Source organism: Astatotilapia calliptera, chromosome 14 (assembly GCF_900246225.1).
Source record: "Astatotilapia calliptera chromosome 14, fAstCal1.2, whole genome shotgun sequence".
In the NCBI taxonomy this organism is placed as follows: Eukaryota; Metazoa; Chordata; class Actinopteri; order Cichliformes; family Cichlidae; genus Astatotilapia; species Astatotilapia calliptera.
Genome location: NC_039315.1, coordinates 3,451,856 through 3,468,374, shown reverse-complemented (window position 1 = coordinate 3,468,374; position 16,519 = coordinate 3,451,856). Strand labels below are relative to the sequence as shown.

The window sequence follows — 16,519 nt, the reverse complement described above, 5'->3', positions numbered from 1 at the left end:
CACAGCTTTCCCCAGATATTGAGCGCACAATATGATTGCATAGTTCTTTTACATAACAATTTTCCTTTTTTTAAAAAGTTTTTCTTCGTTTTGCGTACAATGGAATGTTTACACAGAGACTCCCCAAACGTTCCCCTCCCTCCTTCCTTAGCAGTGATTTTTTGTACTTCTCTTCAGAAACAAGTGAGGGGAAGGAGGGGGGAGAAAGTGAGGGGGAGAGAGATAGAGGAGGGAACAGGGCTGTAGCCACCAACAGGCACGCTTATCTATTAAATACTTTCACCTTCCCCCTCACGAACCTTCATTCGGCCAATCAAACGGATCAGTGACATCCCGCGTATGTATGCCAGGTAGATGAAACTCGACTAACTTTGAGTAATACAGTATAAACTTTTATATAAATGTGAGGTTTTCGTACTTAAACAAGCACCCGATGCCTAACAGAGGAATAATTTCACAGAAGCAGATATTTGTAATTATTATGCTGTTGCTCATCATGGATTTTATACAGGAGAAGGCCTTTAGGTCAACTTTTCCATGGTTAGTTTGGCCAAAATTAAAAAGTAAAACCTGAAGAAAAGACTTCTGGAAGCTCAAACCTATCCACTGGTGAAACTGCTTTTAAATTTCTCTGTTTTCTTGTTTCATTTTCTTTATTATCTTTTTAATAATAAATGTCTACTTTGCCCTACTGAAAGGCCTGCGGTTGATTACTCTCAACGGCTGGGACTCTGTGTGTGTCATTCTTCAGACTGAAAAAATAAGTATGTACAGCGCTAAGCCCCGCCCACCCCCACCTCCCACCACCCACCTGGTCCAGAAAACGAATGAGAAAGAAAAAAACAAAAAAAAACAAAGAGGGGAAAAAAAAGAAACGCAGACAGGAAGAGGAAAAGAGCTGAGGTTAGACAGGTCACCTTATCCAGCAACGTGGGAATTATGGGTGAATAGGTCATTTTATCTGTGGTTGGTCAACTCCCCCGCCCCTCCATCCCACCCTTCTGACCCTTGACCCCGCAGCATAAATCTCTCCAGGATCTAATACATAAACTTGCCAGTCGCCACATCAAACCCCCCCCCCCCACACACACACGGCCTGGACCCCCGCCCGGCAAGAAGAAGAAAAATTATAATAAAATAAACAAAAATTAGCATAAGTATCAGATTAGCTTGTGCCCCCCCATAATCCTAACCCCCGTCCCTCCCCGTTTAAACCACATGAAGGCAGAGAGGGTGAAGCTAAGGACCCGCACTACAGAGCAACTCTGCCCCCCATCCCACAGACGCCCCCAGATGTGCCCGTTCAAATAAACCTTTATGACAAACTGATGCTGAACATCCTTTTGTGACAGTGGGGCTGGAGGCCAAAACACGAGAACTACAGCTCAATCAGCAAGCTCTTAACGATTTCTAAACCGGCACTCGCAGGGGCACATCGTGACCACCACTCAAAATTCTTCCCAGCGCTCGACTCACGGCGTCTCCTCTACCTCCCTCTCCCTCCCCTCATCTGTCCAGCCCTCCTCCTCGTCTCGCCTCCTCTACAGGTCACTCTCTCCATACAGGGCGGTGGAGAAGGACATGTAGTCGAGGGCTCCGGGGACAGCGTCGGGCCCCGTGTAGGGTGCCATGCGGGCGATGCAGTACTCCGCCTGGTCTGGAGGGAGCTCCCGCCTCAGCTCATCAGCTGTGATGTAGTTCTGGTGGAAACAGGAGGCAAAGAGTTCACTGCTAAAGCACTAAATGACAGACGGCTTAATAGAGATGAAAAACTTATGTTATTGATCTTCTAAGACAACAGAGGATCGTATTATTGGCTGAATATCATTATTTTGTTCCAAACTCATGTTTGATGGATCATTTCAGATCACAAGTTCAAGTCTGGAGATTGAATATCTTGGGATCTTTAAACCGAGTTAGTTTGGACCTGTGCGTCCCAGTTACTCGTCCATTTTTCCTGAGGACACACACTCTCACAGCAGACTGTTAAGAGGACACTTTTCCTCAGGGCTGCACAGCCCACTTTGAGGACCACTGCTCTAAAGCACCGTGCAGGTCCAAGATACAACTGAAGTCCTATAAAACTTCTCCAAATGTCAGGCTGTGTGCGCCTGAGGAGCTGATGTCATAGAAGTCACTAAGATTTTCCAAAGCTTTAATCACTCAGTGTTTTAGGGGCCAGTGCTTAAATGAACCATAACACAGACAATCTGGGCTGCTGATGCAGCTTAAAGCCAAAGTGCTCATGCTTGTTATTATTATTATAAATATCAACCTGTGAGGCGTCTCTAACAAAAAGGAATATTCTGCACAGATTCAACCTCAAGCTTGTGTTGACTTGTAGTTGTGAACACAAATACTCCCTCTGCTGGTGGTCAGCGTCCTGCTGCACATTTCTTTCTCCAGTATTTTTCTTGTCCAATCAAAAATGAGCACTGATGTCGTTCTGCACTCACCTTATCAGCAGCCAGGATCTTGAAGGAGGCGATGACCTGGTCCGCGGTGTCCCTGTCGGTCGTTTCCGTGGACATGAAGTCGATAAAGGCCTGGAAGGTGACGGCGCCGCTGCCGTTGGGGTCCACTATACCCATGATGCGATTAAATTCGGCTTCGCCCTGGCATCAACAAATTACAGGTTAACCCAGAAGAGACTGCGCTTTGAACTCAGGGAACAGACGCACAGTTACAGGAGCAAACTGAAGAGGCATTAGCCACAGCCAGAGGTTAGTCTGTGGTCATTTTATTTCATATTTAAGTCAGTTTTTATTCAAATGGCCAAAAAGGGACAGAAAAGTGAATAGATTTCTGTAAAATGAGGGGACAGCCTCACCGTTTGGAATTGTCTGGGAATCAGAAAGAGTACTAAAACCCCTGCAGTTTGTAAGCATGTAAAATATAGGGACTACCATTAAGTCCTAATGGGAGTCCCAATATGTGGTTGGGATGGAGGGAAAAAAAACAGACAAATGATGACACGAAGAGAAAACAGTGAAGAGTAATTTGGATGGTCTACATGAAAAACATCAGCTTCCTTCAGTTAGTACTGATCATCAAGGATGTTAAAGTGACACATGTGACAAAAAAGGACAGGAAGTGAGAGCATCAGAGGGAGAGCACAGGGTGTCTGCAGGTATCAGGTCACATGCAAATCCACAAAATATCCAAACAGAAAATATTAGTAATAGTTAGAAATACTGAGCAATAATTTGCCTGCCTGGGTCCATTTGTTTGAATTAAGAGTTTCACTTCCTGGTTTAAATGTTATAAAAATATGAACAGGACTGATTTTGTCAGAGGCTAAACCTCCCGCAGGGGACAAAGCCCGACTTGGACGAGAATATAATGGAATAAATCAAAAAGTTCTAGCTTCCATATCCATATCCTGTCCCTCTGATTCAGGTAAAAGCAAAAACACAGAGCATCCTTAATTGCTTCTTTTGGGTGCTTCAAAGCTTGTGACTAATTAAACTGCATTAGGATATTTCTGGACCTGCAGACACCCTGAAAGAGCTTCATGCCAGCAGCAGTACCAGGCTGTTTCCTGTAGAAATGAGTAGAGCCCGGAAATCATCTGACATCATCTGTCCTGATCGCTTCTGCAGGCCGCCACAGCACAGGATAGGTCGGAGGGAGGAGGTGGTGAGTAGACAAAGACGGAGTCAGAGAGATACGAGGGACAGAGAGAAAGCAGCAGAGTGAAGGATGGACAGAAATATTGAGATCAAACAGTGAGTGAGTGAGAAAAAAGCCATAAAAAGCACAAACAGTTAACAGAAAGTCTCGCAGCAAAGTAAAAACCTGATGGGCAGACAGACAGCTGAGGGGTGGGGTCCGTTCAGAGAGTGAGCTGAAGCAGCACAAAGCAACAGAGACCCCCGGTGGACAAACAGGGACGCAACACCTCCATGAACCTCCATGCCGATGGACTGAACCCTGCCTGAACACAGAGCACGGCAGCAGGCTCTGAGCAGGAGCACCGACTGATCACTGACCAGTTTCACTTCATCACGCCACAGAGTATCAAAAATAGAAACCTCATTTAGTTGACCTAATTATTAATACTGTAATTGTTCAACCTGCTTATCCAATTTTATTTTATGCAATTATGTCGAAATAGTTTCTTTTCATTTTTGTCCATTTCAGGCTGTTTCTGGTTACTTTTTTTATTTGCAATGCAAATTTTTATGGCTTCAAAACATCAACCATTTGTAGCCGGTGTGGAAAAAATAAAATCAATTAAGCTACAAATGTTGCTAGATGCTGAATTGTCTGACTTCTATATGTCAGTGTATAAAATCAGTAAAAGAAACATCGATTGTGATTGGCTGAATGTGGCTGTGATCTCTGCGCTCCTGCTCAGAGGCCGATGACGCCGGCTCTCCCTCCGTCCAATCCTTGAGCTCCTACCTGCTTGTCCTTCTCCACATCGTAGCCCAGACTGATCAAACAGGCCTTGAACTCCTCGGCCATCAGGGCCCCGCTGTGGTCCTGAGATCAGCCAAACACCCAATGACAGAGCACCGCATCGTGAGGATGAACCAATCGTAACACAGGGATGGTGGCGGTGGAGGACAGTGACCATGAGATCCACAGCATGCAGGGAGACGATGAAGACATGGAGGACGAAGGGACACACATTTATGGATGTTTAGACAATGTCGCCACACACACACAAACCCCCACACCCACTCAAGAGCTGTGATGTTCACAAACTGTCACTTTTTAATCTCCACCAATCACGAGCGTGAGTGAATAACAAAGACAGATGATCCCGGTCCTCTTCAGTCCAGAGCAGCTTGCATTCATGGACACAGCAATGAACTGTTGTGGTTTCACAAAAGACTTTCACTCAGAGATCCACTGTTTTAATGCAGTTGTTACCTTTTTATGCTTATTTTTTATGCATATAATTATGATACATGTTAAGGCCTCAAAAATTTAAAAATTAATCTATATTTAAGGGAGAACAAACCTCAGTTTCAAAAACTGTGGTTTCGTCTCTGCAGCATTTTTAAATGTATATAGTTCAGAATTTAAATAATTAGCAAATCACTGCATTCAGTTTTTATTGAAAACTGACAATGTTCCCAAATTTAGAGAAAAGTATCCATGCAAAGACTGAAATGGGGTCAGCGGGTTGCTACAAGTGCTTTCTTTGTACTGAGTGCGAAGAATAGTTCCAGTGTTGTGTCGTCAAGAAATAAACACACTGATGTGACGAACAAAAAGACTGACGGGTGAGTGACCACCGTGTCAGATAGTGGCATGAATGAGTGACACACACAGAGCGGCATGAGATGGTGAACGATGGCGGTGTCGTCCTCCTCTCTGACAGCTGAGAGCTTTCAATCATCACGTTTAAACACAAAAAATGACATCTGGTAGGTTTAGTTTAGTTTTTTTAAATGCAGAAAACAGCGTTCCAAAGGGATGACAGACATCTGCAGGTTTGCATGTCCAGTGAGGGGAAAAAGACCAAGTGCAACCCAAAAATAACACATTTCAAACCAAATGTAGCATTTCTTAGCCGATTTAAAACAAGTAGCCTTTTGCTAACTGGATGTTTCCTCACTCTTCACCCTCCTGGTAAAAGCCAGTCACCATCCGTGCCTTTTTTAAATTTCACCAACACCGCCTGTGCTCGCGAGTGAAACATCAGGATGAGTACTTACATGTCTGGCTCCTCTCTCACCCCCATTTAAGGTCTAAACATCCAGTCAGTCACATTATAAATAAACAGGAAAAACAGAGGCCAAATCCTCACACTGAAAACTGTTCAGGAAGTCCAATTAACCACAACTAACCCACTGCTAACGACTATACTCTACACAGACAAATACATAAGATGCTTGGTGCATCATAGCTGGTCTACACCATCATGTATTGTATATGTAATGGTAAAAATCATTAAACGCTTCATATTTATAATTTTTAGATCAACACATGAAACAAAAACAGGGTTTCTCCTCAGGTTTCACTGCCAACCTAAACGCCCAATACTCTGTAATACTGTGAGGTTTGATAACAGGGTAACAGAACAGGTGTAATAAATAACCCGTGAGCGCAGAGCTCGGGCCCTGACCTTGTCAAAGTGGTTGAAGGAGGCGCGGTACTCGTACAGCTGCTCCTGGCTGATGCCCTTGGCGTCACGCGTCAGGATCTGGTTCTCGACCTCGTTGATGGTTCTGGCGATGGTGGTGAGCAGCTGCTCCCAGCCCACCCGGAGGTGCTGCAGTGATGGGGCGGGGTTGACAGGAGAGGTTAAGAACTGAGATGCGAGAGAGGACTCGGGTTTGACAGTGTCCTCAAAGGTTAACACAAAGCATGAGCTCGTTTTGTTACAGAGCTCATGCACACATTATGTCAACACAGCTGTCCTACTTTCAAACATTTTCATTTGGGAAGTGAAAAAGACTTCATTCATTCATTGCTGAAGGTTTTGTGCGCGTTTGCGTTACCTCCATCGTGTAGGAAGTGTACTGGTTGTCGAAGATGAGCGCCTCCTGGATGTGTTGGTGGTATCCCTCCAGCTTGTTAATTTCGGGTGTGTATGATATGATGCTCTTCTGGTATTCCTTCAGGTTGGTCAGCTGGTCCTCCAGGGTGCCGTTCATTTCAATGGATATCCTGCCAATTTCCTGCCAACACAAACACACAAACACCTGAAACGCTGACACTCGAACATATTTATAAAAACAAAAAACACTTTTCTAAATAAACTTTTCCAAATGACTGTAAGATTTTTTTTTCTGTAAGGATGCTGAAGAGTTATCATTTACGGTTCCTGAACTATGAATAGACGAAGTACATTTCATTCCTCCTGCTCTCAGTAACGCAGTGTGCATGCACAGTGACGATCTAATCTAAACACAAAGCTCATGGATACAACATCTACAAACTGAAGAGCTCTTCAGGCTGTGGGTAAATCCTGCACCCTGTCTTACATTTGCTCTGTGAGTCCGTGTTTCACAAAGTGTCTGCAAAGTGACAAACTGCACACAGCTGAGCAAACGTGAAAACCTCGACATAATGCTGAGCACGTTGTGACTGTGGGGGCTGATCAGTTACCTCCATTTTGGCCTGGATGTAAGCGCCAACCGTGTTGGCCTGAGTGGCGAACGTGGCTCTCAGAGTGTCGTTGGAGTTCTGCTTGTTCAGCTCTTCCTGCAGGGCGTTGTCACGCAGTGGCACCATAGCCATCGCCTGCAAATGCACACAAAGAAGAATTAGAAACAACTGCACCCACACAAACGCACAAACATGAAGCACCAGCTGCAGAAAAACATTCAGTCACTCAGCCTGTAGAGGGCAGCGTTTTTAACACACTGGACAAAAGGTTCTTCTTCTATGTAGGGTTCACCGGGGAAAAAGCTTTTAAGAGGAAAAATCTGCGCTGCGTCATTAAAGCAGCAGACAGCATTAATAGTTTACTGCTCTGGCATGAATGAGCTACACGTTTATTGCCTTAAAACGATTAACGTCAGCCTTCGTTAAACAGCAGCTCACCTGTTCCCACTTGCTGTTGATGCTCTCAGGTGTGATGGAGGTGTACGGGTTTCCGCTGCTCAGCTTGATGCCGTTGCTCTGGGCGATCTTCTGCACCTCGGACTGGATGGACTGGATAGCCTCGCGCTCCTTGTTGGCCTCGGGCAGGGTGGACTTGAACTGCTCGTGGGCTGTGATCAGACCCTGAGAGAAGGAGGAAAGAAACACGTTTGCTGGGTTTTCCGTTTTTGTGGGATAAACGCAGCTCTGTGGCTTTAAATAGTAAACACTGGAACGTTTCTTTGGCTCAGTGCTGGACCTCCGCTGTATGTTTCATATGCTGCACTTGTTTATTCACCACTTGACTTCCCAGTTCCCAGATACCTGGATCTCCTCAATGTTGTGGACGATGAACATGTCCTGCAGGTCCTCCATAGCTCCCTCCATCCAGTTGTTGAAAGGTGCCGCTCTCTTGGCGTACTCCAGGTACAGCTCATCTATCGACTCCAGCTGCTTCTCTGTCCTCTGTCGGCAGGAAAACAGAAGACGGCCTTATTAAAATACATTTCAATACATTTTAAAATACATTTGATATTTCATTGTGTCAAATGATGATCCTGTCAAAATCCTTTTAAAGCTCAAAAGGTACTGCACAAACAGGCCGAATCGTACCTCCAGTGACTCTTTGCGTTTGTGGGTGAGGGCTCCCAGGACGTCCCACTGATCGCAGATCTTCTGACAGCGAGCGTTGACACTGGCGGCATCGTAGTAGTCCAGTTCACTGGAAAAGGAAGAAAAGAAAAAGGGGTTTTCCTTTGTCGAGCACTTCTCATGATCAGATTCACTTTCAGACGCACTTCTTTCTGTTAATCGACACCATCTGACTGTGAGGTCAGATTTTGGACGTCAAGTCTGGTTTAAAATTTTAGAGAGGGGAAAGGCATCAGGCGACTGCTCTGAGTCTGTGTCGATCAAACCAAAGTGACCTGACAGAAGCCTCAAAGCTGCTTCTTTATTCTGAAAAAATGCACAGGCGTCTCCAAAGAACACCGGAGCTGCTTCTTCACCACTTTGCTCTGTAGTTTTGTCCATTTCTGACTGAAATGTGAATTTAATGCAACTCGAGACGATGTTAAAGGAAGTTGTGAAAATAATGTGAGTGTTGGAAGAAAAAGAAGAAAGAACTGAAGTTAAAGTTGTTTGCCCCACGGGCGGTACATCTAAGAATTCAAATGAGAACAAAACGAATAATACTCCAACTGTGAAAAATGATCTGCTGGAACAGATTATTACACACCAGCAGCTTCGGGCAGCAGCACAAACCATCAGTAAGTTTCCAAAATGAGACTTGTGCATATTTAGCAGCTTCATTACTCAGAATAAATGAACCCTGACGTGGAGACGAGAGCCATCGGGAGCTAGCAGCAAATGATGCTGCGTGTTTCACCTCACAGCGAGGCGCAGGTACTATGCTGACCACAAACCCACGTGAAAGGAAAGAATTATCACAAACTGTGAAGAATAGAGCTGCCCGACCTGCTTTGTGCGTTTATGCATGAAAGAAGCCACGAGGAACATTCAGGAACCGATGCTAATGAAGTCAGAGATGTTAGCGGCTCCACTCTTACTTGAGCTCCTGCGCGATGGCGGCGATCTGCTCCACTCTGTCCTGGTGGGCGGCCAGGTCGCTCTCAAAGGCCTCGTGTTTCCGGAGCAGCGCCTTGACTTCTGACAGGGTGCACGTCTCATAGTCTTTCTGGGTAAGCATGGCCTCCTTACCTGCATGCACAAAAGCCTCACTTATTCAGAGACGAGCATTCTGGCGTCGTGAAGACGTTTGCTTCACCGCGATGGAATTTACATACCGTCGGTCCAGGATTCATGGATGGCACACTTCTGGTGGAACTTGACGGCCAGATGCTCCAGTCTCTCCAGACGCCTGATCTCGCTGAGGATCCACTCCTCGTAGCCTTTCTCTGCTCCTTCCAGATTGTGCCACGCTTTGTTGATGTCCTGAGAGCAAACAGCAAGAGTTACTGTAGAGCAGAAACTCCAAACACAGTAAAACATCTCATACGTGCAGAAAAGTGTGAAAGAGGTGGTGTGAAACTGCTGTAATATTTACAAGGGAACTTAAAGCTGGATTGTTTGTTAAAAAAAACACAGAAAAGTAACTTAACACTGACTGTGTTAAACTCACTAAGCTATAACTGAATCAGTTTTTACACCAATCTTTAGAAATCCTCTGTTAGCGTGCGACAGGCTGCTTTGCGACTGATGATAATGAAGTTGTGTCGCGCAGCTTCAAGTGTGGTGTAACTTTTCCCATCGACTGTGTGCGAGTTTCATACCGACACCATGCGTCCTTCTGACGGCATGAAGGCAGGTCTGTTGCTGAGTCTCAGTTTAGTCTGCAGAGTGTTGAAGCTGATCTCCAGCTGGCATTTCTCTTGGACCTGCAGACAGGAACATCTCAGTGTCACTGGACACATTCAGCAGAGGAAAACCAACATTCATATGTGAGAGGGCACAGCGCTCTTATATGGCGATGCCACCAGGACAGATACAAAGGTTCCAGCGATTAAGAGCATAAACTCTTCAAAATGTTATCTGAAGTCAGAGCAAAGAAGCCGAAGAGCTGTTCATCTGTACGGGTTAAATGGACAAGACAACCCCTGCTGGTCACTGGAAAGAATGCAGGTTTAGAGAACCTGTGCATTTTCAGACATAAAATCAGAGCATTATAAGCTAAATGCATAGAATAAGGTCTTGGGAAAAGGGCTCGTGCTGCCACGCAGTGTGGGATTAACACACTATAATAACTGGTTCATGTGAATACACAGTATACAACTCTGCCTCAATTTAAATGCTTATAATAAAAGGCTGAAGAAGCGCTGTGCAGAGAGAGGTCAGAGTAACATGTGAGAAAATATTTGCAGAAACATTTTCCAGCAGACTCTGAGCCATTTCTCCTTGTTTCCTCTCCAGAGGGACACAATTATAACAAAAATGAACAAACACTGATGAACCTCAGTGGACCTCAGGGACACAAGCAACCACTCTGCAGAAGCTACACCATGAATGAGTTTAAAAACCCAGATTTTAAATGTCAAGAAGAATAATATTATTTTGGAAGAAAACAAATATTGAACACTGAGTAAGATTAATGAGATTAAACTTTCCACTACAAAGATTTGGGTCTGGCAGGCGATCCAGGAGTTTGTGAGCCTTTTTTCTTTGTTTAGAAATGCTGAGAACAGTTCACGCGAGGTTTTCTATACCTTGGGTGGTTTGTGCACACAGCGGTAGTCTCTGAAGTCCTCCTGTTTCACCTGCATGTCATTTACAGTCTTCTCTTGGGTTCGGTTCTCCAGCCAGGGGATGGTCCGACGGATCCACTCCAGGAGCTGGAGGCAGAGAGGACAGTGGTGAAAACAGGACAGACGAACGGGTCGTCCTCCTTTCTCCAAAGTCTGCCGTGCAAGTAAAAGATGGCATGTTTCGATACTCACATCACTGGCCAGTTTCTCGTAGTCCTCCATCATTTGCTCGTTCTCCTGGTTGACAGCCAGCACTTTGCAGATTCGATTTGCGGCTGTCTCAGCCTATTAGGAGGGAGAGTGATGAGTGGAGCTGGACATGACTGGATAAAACTCCATCAGAGTCTACTCTCTGAGCTCAAAGCTTCATAATAAAGTCACTAAACTGAGCTTCAAAATAAGTGTCTACCGCTGCTTATTAGTACCTCAGCCTGGCCTTTCATTGCAGCTGTGACAAACGCATTTTTGCTTTTCAAATCTGTGCGCACACTCCACACGCAGGCAGTGAGGGAGGAATGTCGAGCCAAGTTTAGGCACGTGTTATTTAAAATAAGGCAAAAACGCCAATGTAGGTCAAACCAGGGCTTAATATGACTGCTACAAACATGCTCCAGCTCTCGATGGTTAGTTCAATGTGCCAAAGTCATTCTGTGTGTATTTAAAACTTCATGCATCTCCCTTCAAAACCTGGGAATCAGTGCTTCTAGTTACAGTTCATGTAGCGCTGCAGTCCACGTCAGTGCGTCTGCCTAGGATATTACACTACTGTACCACTGAAATATAAAACACAGAATTTGATAAGCTGATTCAAGGTCATACCTACTGTACAACAAAACATCTGCATTTATGCTGCTCGTCCAATAAGCTTACAGGCTATGCTTTCACCAGAATATAAGACACAAGTCATATCATGTAAAACATTTAGAATAGTTTGAAAAGTGTTAATAGCTGAAAAGAAACTTGAGACATCAGCTAATGTTTCCCACAGTAATGAATCCAGACCGGTCTGGTTTCTCTAAACCACATCAGCAGCATGACCACCGGCGGTTTGCCGCTTTCCCGGAGGAAGAATCCTCGTCAATATAAAGTGTTTCATGTTCCAGCTGAGATATCCATAAATCGAAATCTGTGCATGATCTCAGTGGAAAAGAAGAAATTTAAACGTCAAAATCACCCACAGAAGCATGCATGGAAAGCAATCAGTGCAGGTGACCGCCGAGTTTAAGTCCAGCCCATAAAGTCTGGAGCATTTTGAGGGAAACAGCTGATGTCCAAAGAGCCGAGACAGAAGCACCAAAAGTTCCCATCATGCTCCTGCTCCGTTTCCTGTTCTGCAGATAATATTTGACTGAATTTGTATAAAACCATAAGTGCAGCTGAACTGTTGGATCGAGCGAGGAGAAACGCAAAGCAGCTCAAACTTCCATCTAATAAACGCTGGGCTGGAATTCCAGCATGTTGCTGTGATTTCACCTCTGATCTTTTCACACTCTAAAAACTTTAAATAACAAATGTGTTTTACCAACGATGGAAACTTTGGTGCATTTCAGGGTTTTTCTTCGCAGCGCTGAGTGTTAATGTGAGTCTGACGGGTGAGGAGCTCACCTTCTGTGCGCCAGAGAAGGCGTGATAGAAGCAGGAAACATAGGTCATTATGGCCTTCTCATCCGGCCTCAGCGTACCCACGATGTCTACGCATCACCCAGCAGAACAGAGGGAGAGAGAGAGACAGAGTGAAGCCAAAGCTACCCAAAGCTACACTTTGATTGCCCCCTGCAGGATGTGAGAGAACGCTGAGTCAGGTGGGGGCAACGTTGAGCGCCCCCTCGTTAGTGCCACAGCTTGGAGCGCCTCCTGTCACCAGGAAGTGAGGGCCACCAGAGGAGTCCTCTGGAAGGGAATCGTGGGACGCTGGAGCCACAAGTTCAAGTGTGGGACACAAACAGGCATGAACTGCTTAATCCAGTCACTCAAAGCGGTTCATTCACTGGGTTCACTCAGCAGGGCAATGATGTCAGCACACTGACTGACTAATTCTTCTTCATCTTCAGAGTTCTATTCTCGTACTCAACTACAGCGTCTTCATCAACTGCAGGTGGAAAAATATTCTCAAATAACCAAGTGAACAAAATGAGAACGCAGCACAGCGACTGGTGAATGAAAACGCTTCCTGTGAACTGGAGCGGGCGCGATTTGTGTGACGTTGTTGAATAAATTACGATGCTGGCAAGAGCAGTAAATGTGGACGTTTCAGAGTTTGTGTTTGGTACAAACGCAGCGGTCAGAGAGCTAACGCACATAACTCACCAGCTAAAAACAAAACCTGAACTCGTGCCCATTTCTGACACACACACACACACACACACACACACACACACACACACACACACACACACACACACACACACACCTCGTGAGACTGCAGAGGAACAAACAAGTTCTGAATGAGCCAGAAAATTAATTAGAGGAAGACGAGCAAACAAGAGACGCATCGATTGGCTTCCTGTCATGGGCCCAGAGGGAGGGGGGGGGGGGGAGGAAAAACAAGAGGGTAACGAGAGGACAGGGACGAAGATGATTTAATAAAATTTATGACAGACCCACTATGAATCTTTAACATCATATTTACTTGACTTTATCAGAGACATGCATGATTTGAAACCAAACTTTCTCCACAATAAGAGTTTTTACTTATAGATTTGTCTCGTGCACATTATGTTAAAAGTCTAAATTTCACTTTGAGCTGCAGGAATTTGATTCTGGAATTTTGAATTTAGCAGTTTATGAAAGTGTACAGAGTAAAGTGGTTTCTGGTCTTTGTGTTTGTAAAGACTGAGCTCGTGAGCCTTCCTGTAACATCTAAAGTTTATCGACTGATATCATCCGACTAGCTCCTTTGATTTTTTGCACGTATATTTTTATCTCGGTACATATCGTTCATTTCATTCTGCACATAATGCAGATTTTATTCTGTCTGTGTTATTCATCGTTATTAGTTCCTGCCTTTGTTTCAGCCCCGACTCTGCAGGATGGTACTCCAGTTTTGCCGTACTATTGTACAGACGTGCTAAAGGTAAAGCAGAAAGCGATACGCATCTAAAGCTTTTCAAATAACAGTTCGATAAGGTCACAACCTGCAGTGCCAGATGGGCCAAAAAGCCCGAGAGCTGCTCTAAAAAGGAGGAACTCCATCATTTAACGGGGCGGGTTCACTTCTTTGCATGCCATGTTCTCTGAATATTAGGAAGTGACAGTTTTTCCAAGCCAAATCTTAACAATAGCAGCCAACATGAACTGGAACTACCTTTTCTTCCTACATGTACATGAAAAAAAAAAAAATCTGCAAACAGTTATAATGAACAACAAATAGGAATGAAGTTGTGCTTCTGCATTTAGACGCTTTGTGGATGTAAAGGTTCGGTCTAACTTCCTCCCAACAGTGAAAAACTGCCAAAAGCAGTCTGATGCTAAATGTGTTTAAATTTGGTATAAGAGAAGATGTTGCATAGATCCTAATATGCTTCAACTCAGTGAATACACAGCTCAGATTAAAGCAACGTAGCTGGTGCATAACTGAATATTCTCATTTTGAGTTTGGGTTTCATTTGGCTGAGGGAACTGTTCCCTCTGGATCTGTGGAGAAAGTTTTTGGATCATGGTCAGACTGGCAGAAGAAAATGAACCCTGATGAACCTCAGTGTGATACATGCTAAAAAGCTAACAGGGTCTCCTTTAAGAGGAAGTGAAAGCAGTGAGATTATCCTGAGGAGAGCGCCTCAGACCTGGATGCTTTTAGTGGTGGGAGAAAACAGAAACGTCGATCGTATATTTCAGCATTTTGTTTGCTGGCCTTGTCCTTTTGTTTCCTGGAAGGACTTTATTTTAAAGGATGGGGACTTCCACATGTTGAATCAGAGGTTTCTGTTCATTTTGTTTTGATTTTTAGTTTTTTTTTCAACCACAACTGTTCAAAAATGTAAAAATATCCATGGGAAAAGTTCCATCTGACAGATTTTAGCTAAAAATAAAACTAAACGCAGCTTTAGTCCACAAACTCATTTCTGTACGGCAAACATTTACCGCTTTCACCAGCATGCTAATGTTGAAATCGTTTGCGTGTTTGTGTCCCCACAAACCCAGCGTCCCAACAAACCCAGCGTCCTGGCTGTCGAGACAGAGCGTGGCCATGCTGGACAGGAAGCAGCACCTTGTTAGTAAAAGGAGGTTAAAGGTTGACGTTGGCTCAGAGGGTACCTTCTGTGCTCCAGAGAAGGCATGGTAGAAACTGGACACATAAGTCATTATGGCTTTCTCATCTGGGCGAGCAGTGTTCACAATGTCTACAAGTCGGGGGGAGACCATGGTTATGAAGACGCACACATACAGGCAAGACACAGGACAAGTGATTACACAATTACAACAAGACGCACACAAACTCATTTAACGAGCTGCTGTAGCTGCCAACAGCCTGACATGCAAACAACAAATACAACGACACACACACACACACACGTAGACACACACAGCTCAGGTACAGTTAATACACAACTTGGATTTCTTTCTGTAGAGTTTGAAGCAAAAAGAAAAAGTGGCTTGTTATGACAAGAATGGATCCTGTGAAGGAAACGTGGATGTTCAACATGGTCACACATACAGATGAACACAGGAGGAGGAGCAACGTCGATCCTGAAGATGCCTCGCGTGTCCTGTCACCGAGAACCCGAACACGCTTTGGAGATCGGGCACATTTACATGCACACAACGCGGCAACAAACCCCGTGCAGGTCAGCGTGGAGCTACAGTCACATGTACGTGCTGCAAAGACGGACTCCCAGGAAAAGTCACGTAAACTCCTATTTGATGTTACAGACTGGTCAGAAATGACAAACTGTGTCACTGTTTTAAAAAAACACCTGGTTCACTTTTGTCACACCACTTCCACATCTTACGTTATGAACAGTCACTTTGTTCTGTGCACGTAAACAAGCCCGTGATGTTTTAACACACGCAGTGACAGATCCGGCAGAGACGCACAGATCAACAGCCGACTTATTACCTTCTGCGTCCAACATCTTGGGGATGTCCAGGTGCTTCTCAGCCACCTCAAAGGCGTTGTTCAGGTTGGTTACAGGATCATCCTAAACAGCAAATCACAGACGGCAAACAAGCCAGTGAGTCGCTTCAGGCATTTGTAACACAACTTAACAACAGATATGAAAGCATTTCGATTCACCATGTTTGACCCAAAAACTGAAATATTTGAAGAGAGTGGAGGAGTGTGAAGCTGTTCACCTTTCTGAGGCTGTCGTAGTCGATGAGATCAGGTCTGTGTCTGTGGATCAGAGCGTTGAAGGCAAGACCGTCCTTCCAGCTGTTGGAGAGAAAAGACGAGTTCGGGGTGAGGGTGGAGGTGACGCTCACACATTTGCTGCATTACAAGTCGACATTATCGGCGCCGTGAACAAAAACTGTCCCGATCTGCCGCCGGGACCAAGATCCACATCTCCACTGTGACACTGAACTTAATTTATGAACTGATCTGAAACTAAATGAACTTCATTAACATTCTTTTCGAGCTGAATTTGGGTGAAAGATGGTTTGATTGATTATATCTGGACGTGTTGCATGTGATACATCATCATCAGCTGCTTCTGAATTCCTTCTCACAGTTTTTCATATTGAAACAGAGAGAAAATAATCACATTTGTCTATTT

The 16,519-nt window shown here is 44.7% G+C and overlaps 1 protein-coding gene across 7 annotated transcripts in view; it reads right to left on the bottom strand.

The window, feature by feature from the left end:
• Window positions 1-1,132: 1,132 nt before the first annotated feature.
• actn4 (actinin, alpha 4) overlaps window positions 1,133-16,519 on the bottom strand; it is a 55,400-nt gene continuing 40,013 nt past the window's right edge. Inside the window, exons 6-23 of one of the 7 annotated variants that reach the window (XM_026193694.1) lie at window positions 16,098-16,176; window positions 15,862-15,943; window positions 15,060-15,145; window positions 10,998-11,090; window positions 10,767-10,892; window positions 9,837-9,941; window positions 9,351-9,498; window positions 9,114-9,264; window positions 8,158-8,266; window positions 7,870-8,010; window positions 7,507-7,689; window positions 7,069-7,203; window positions 6,459-6,638; window positions 6,083-6,229; window positions 4,408-4,488; window positions 3,531-3,596; window positions 2,457-2,615; window positions 1,133-1,700 (exon numbers count right to left, since the gene is read on the bottom strand). In XM_026193694.1, the coding sequence (XP_026049479.1) occupies window positions 1,542-1,700; window positions 2,457-2,615; window positions 3,531-3,596; window positions 4,408-4,488; window positions 6,083-6,229; window positions 6,459-6,638; window positions 7,069-7,203; window positions 7,507-7,689; window positions 7,870-8,010; window positions 8,158-8,266; window positions 9,114-9,264; window positions 9,351-9,498; window positions 9,837-9,941; window positions 10,767-10,892; window positions 10,998-11,090; window positions 15,060-15,145; window positions 15,862-15,943; window positions 16,098-16,176 (2,230 nt within the window). In that variant the 3' untranslated portion in view covers window positions 1,133-1,541. Of the gene's footprint in view, window positions 1,701-2,456; window positions 2,616-3,530; window positions 3,597-4,407; window positions 4,489-5,672; window positions 5,706-6,082; window positions 6,230-6,458; window positions 6,639-7,068; window positions 7,204-7,506; window positions 7,690-7,869; window positions 8,011-8,157; window positions 8,267-9,113; window positions 9,265-9,350; window positions 9,499-9,836; window positions 9,942-10,766; window positions 10,893-10,997; window positions 11,091-12,410; window positions 12,497-15,059; window positions 15,146-15,861; window positions 15,944-16,097; window positions 16,177-16,519 lie in introns of all 7 variants that reach the window. The other 6 variants (XM_026193689.1, XM_026193688.1, XM_026193693.1 and 3 more) reach the window with 6 other exon arrangements.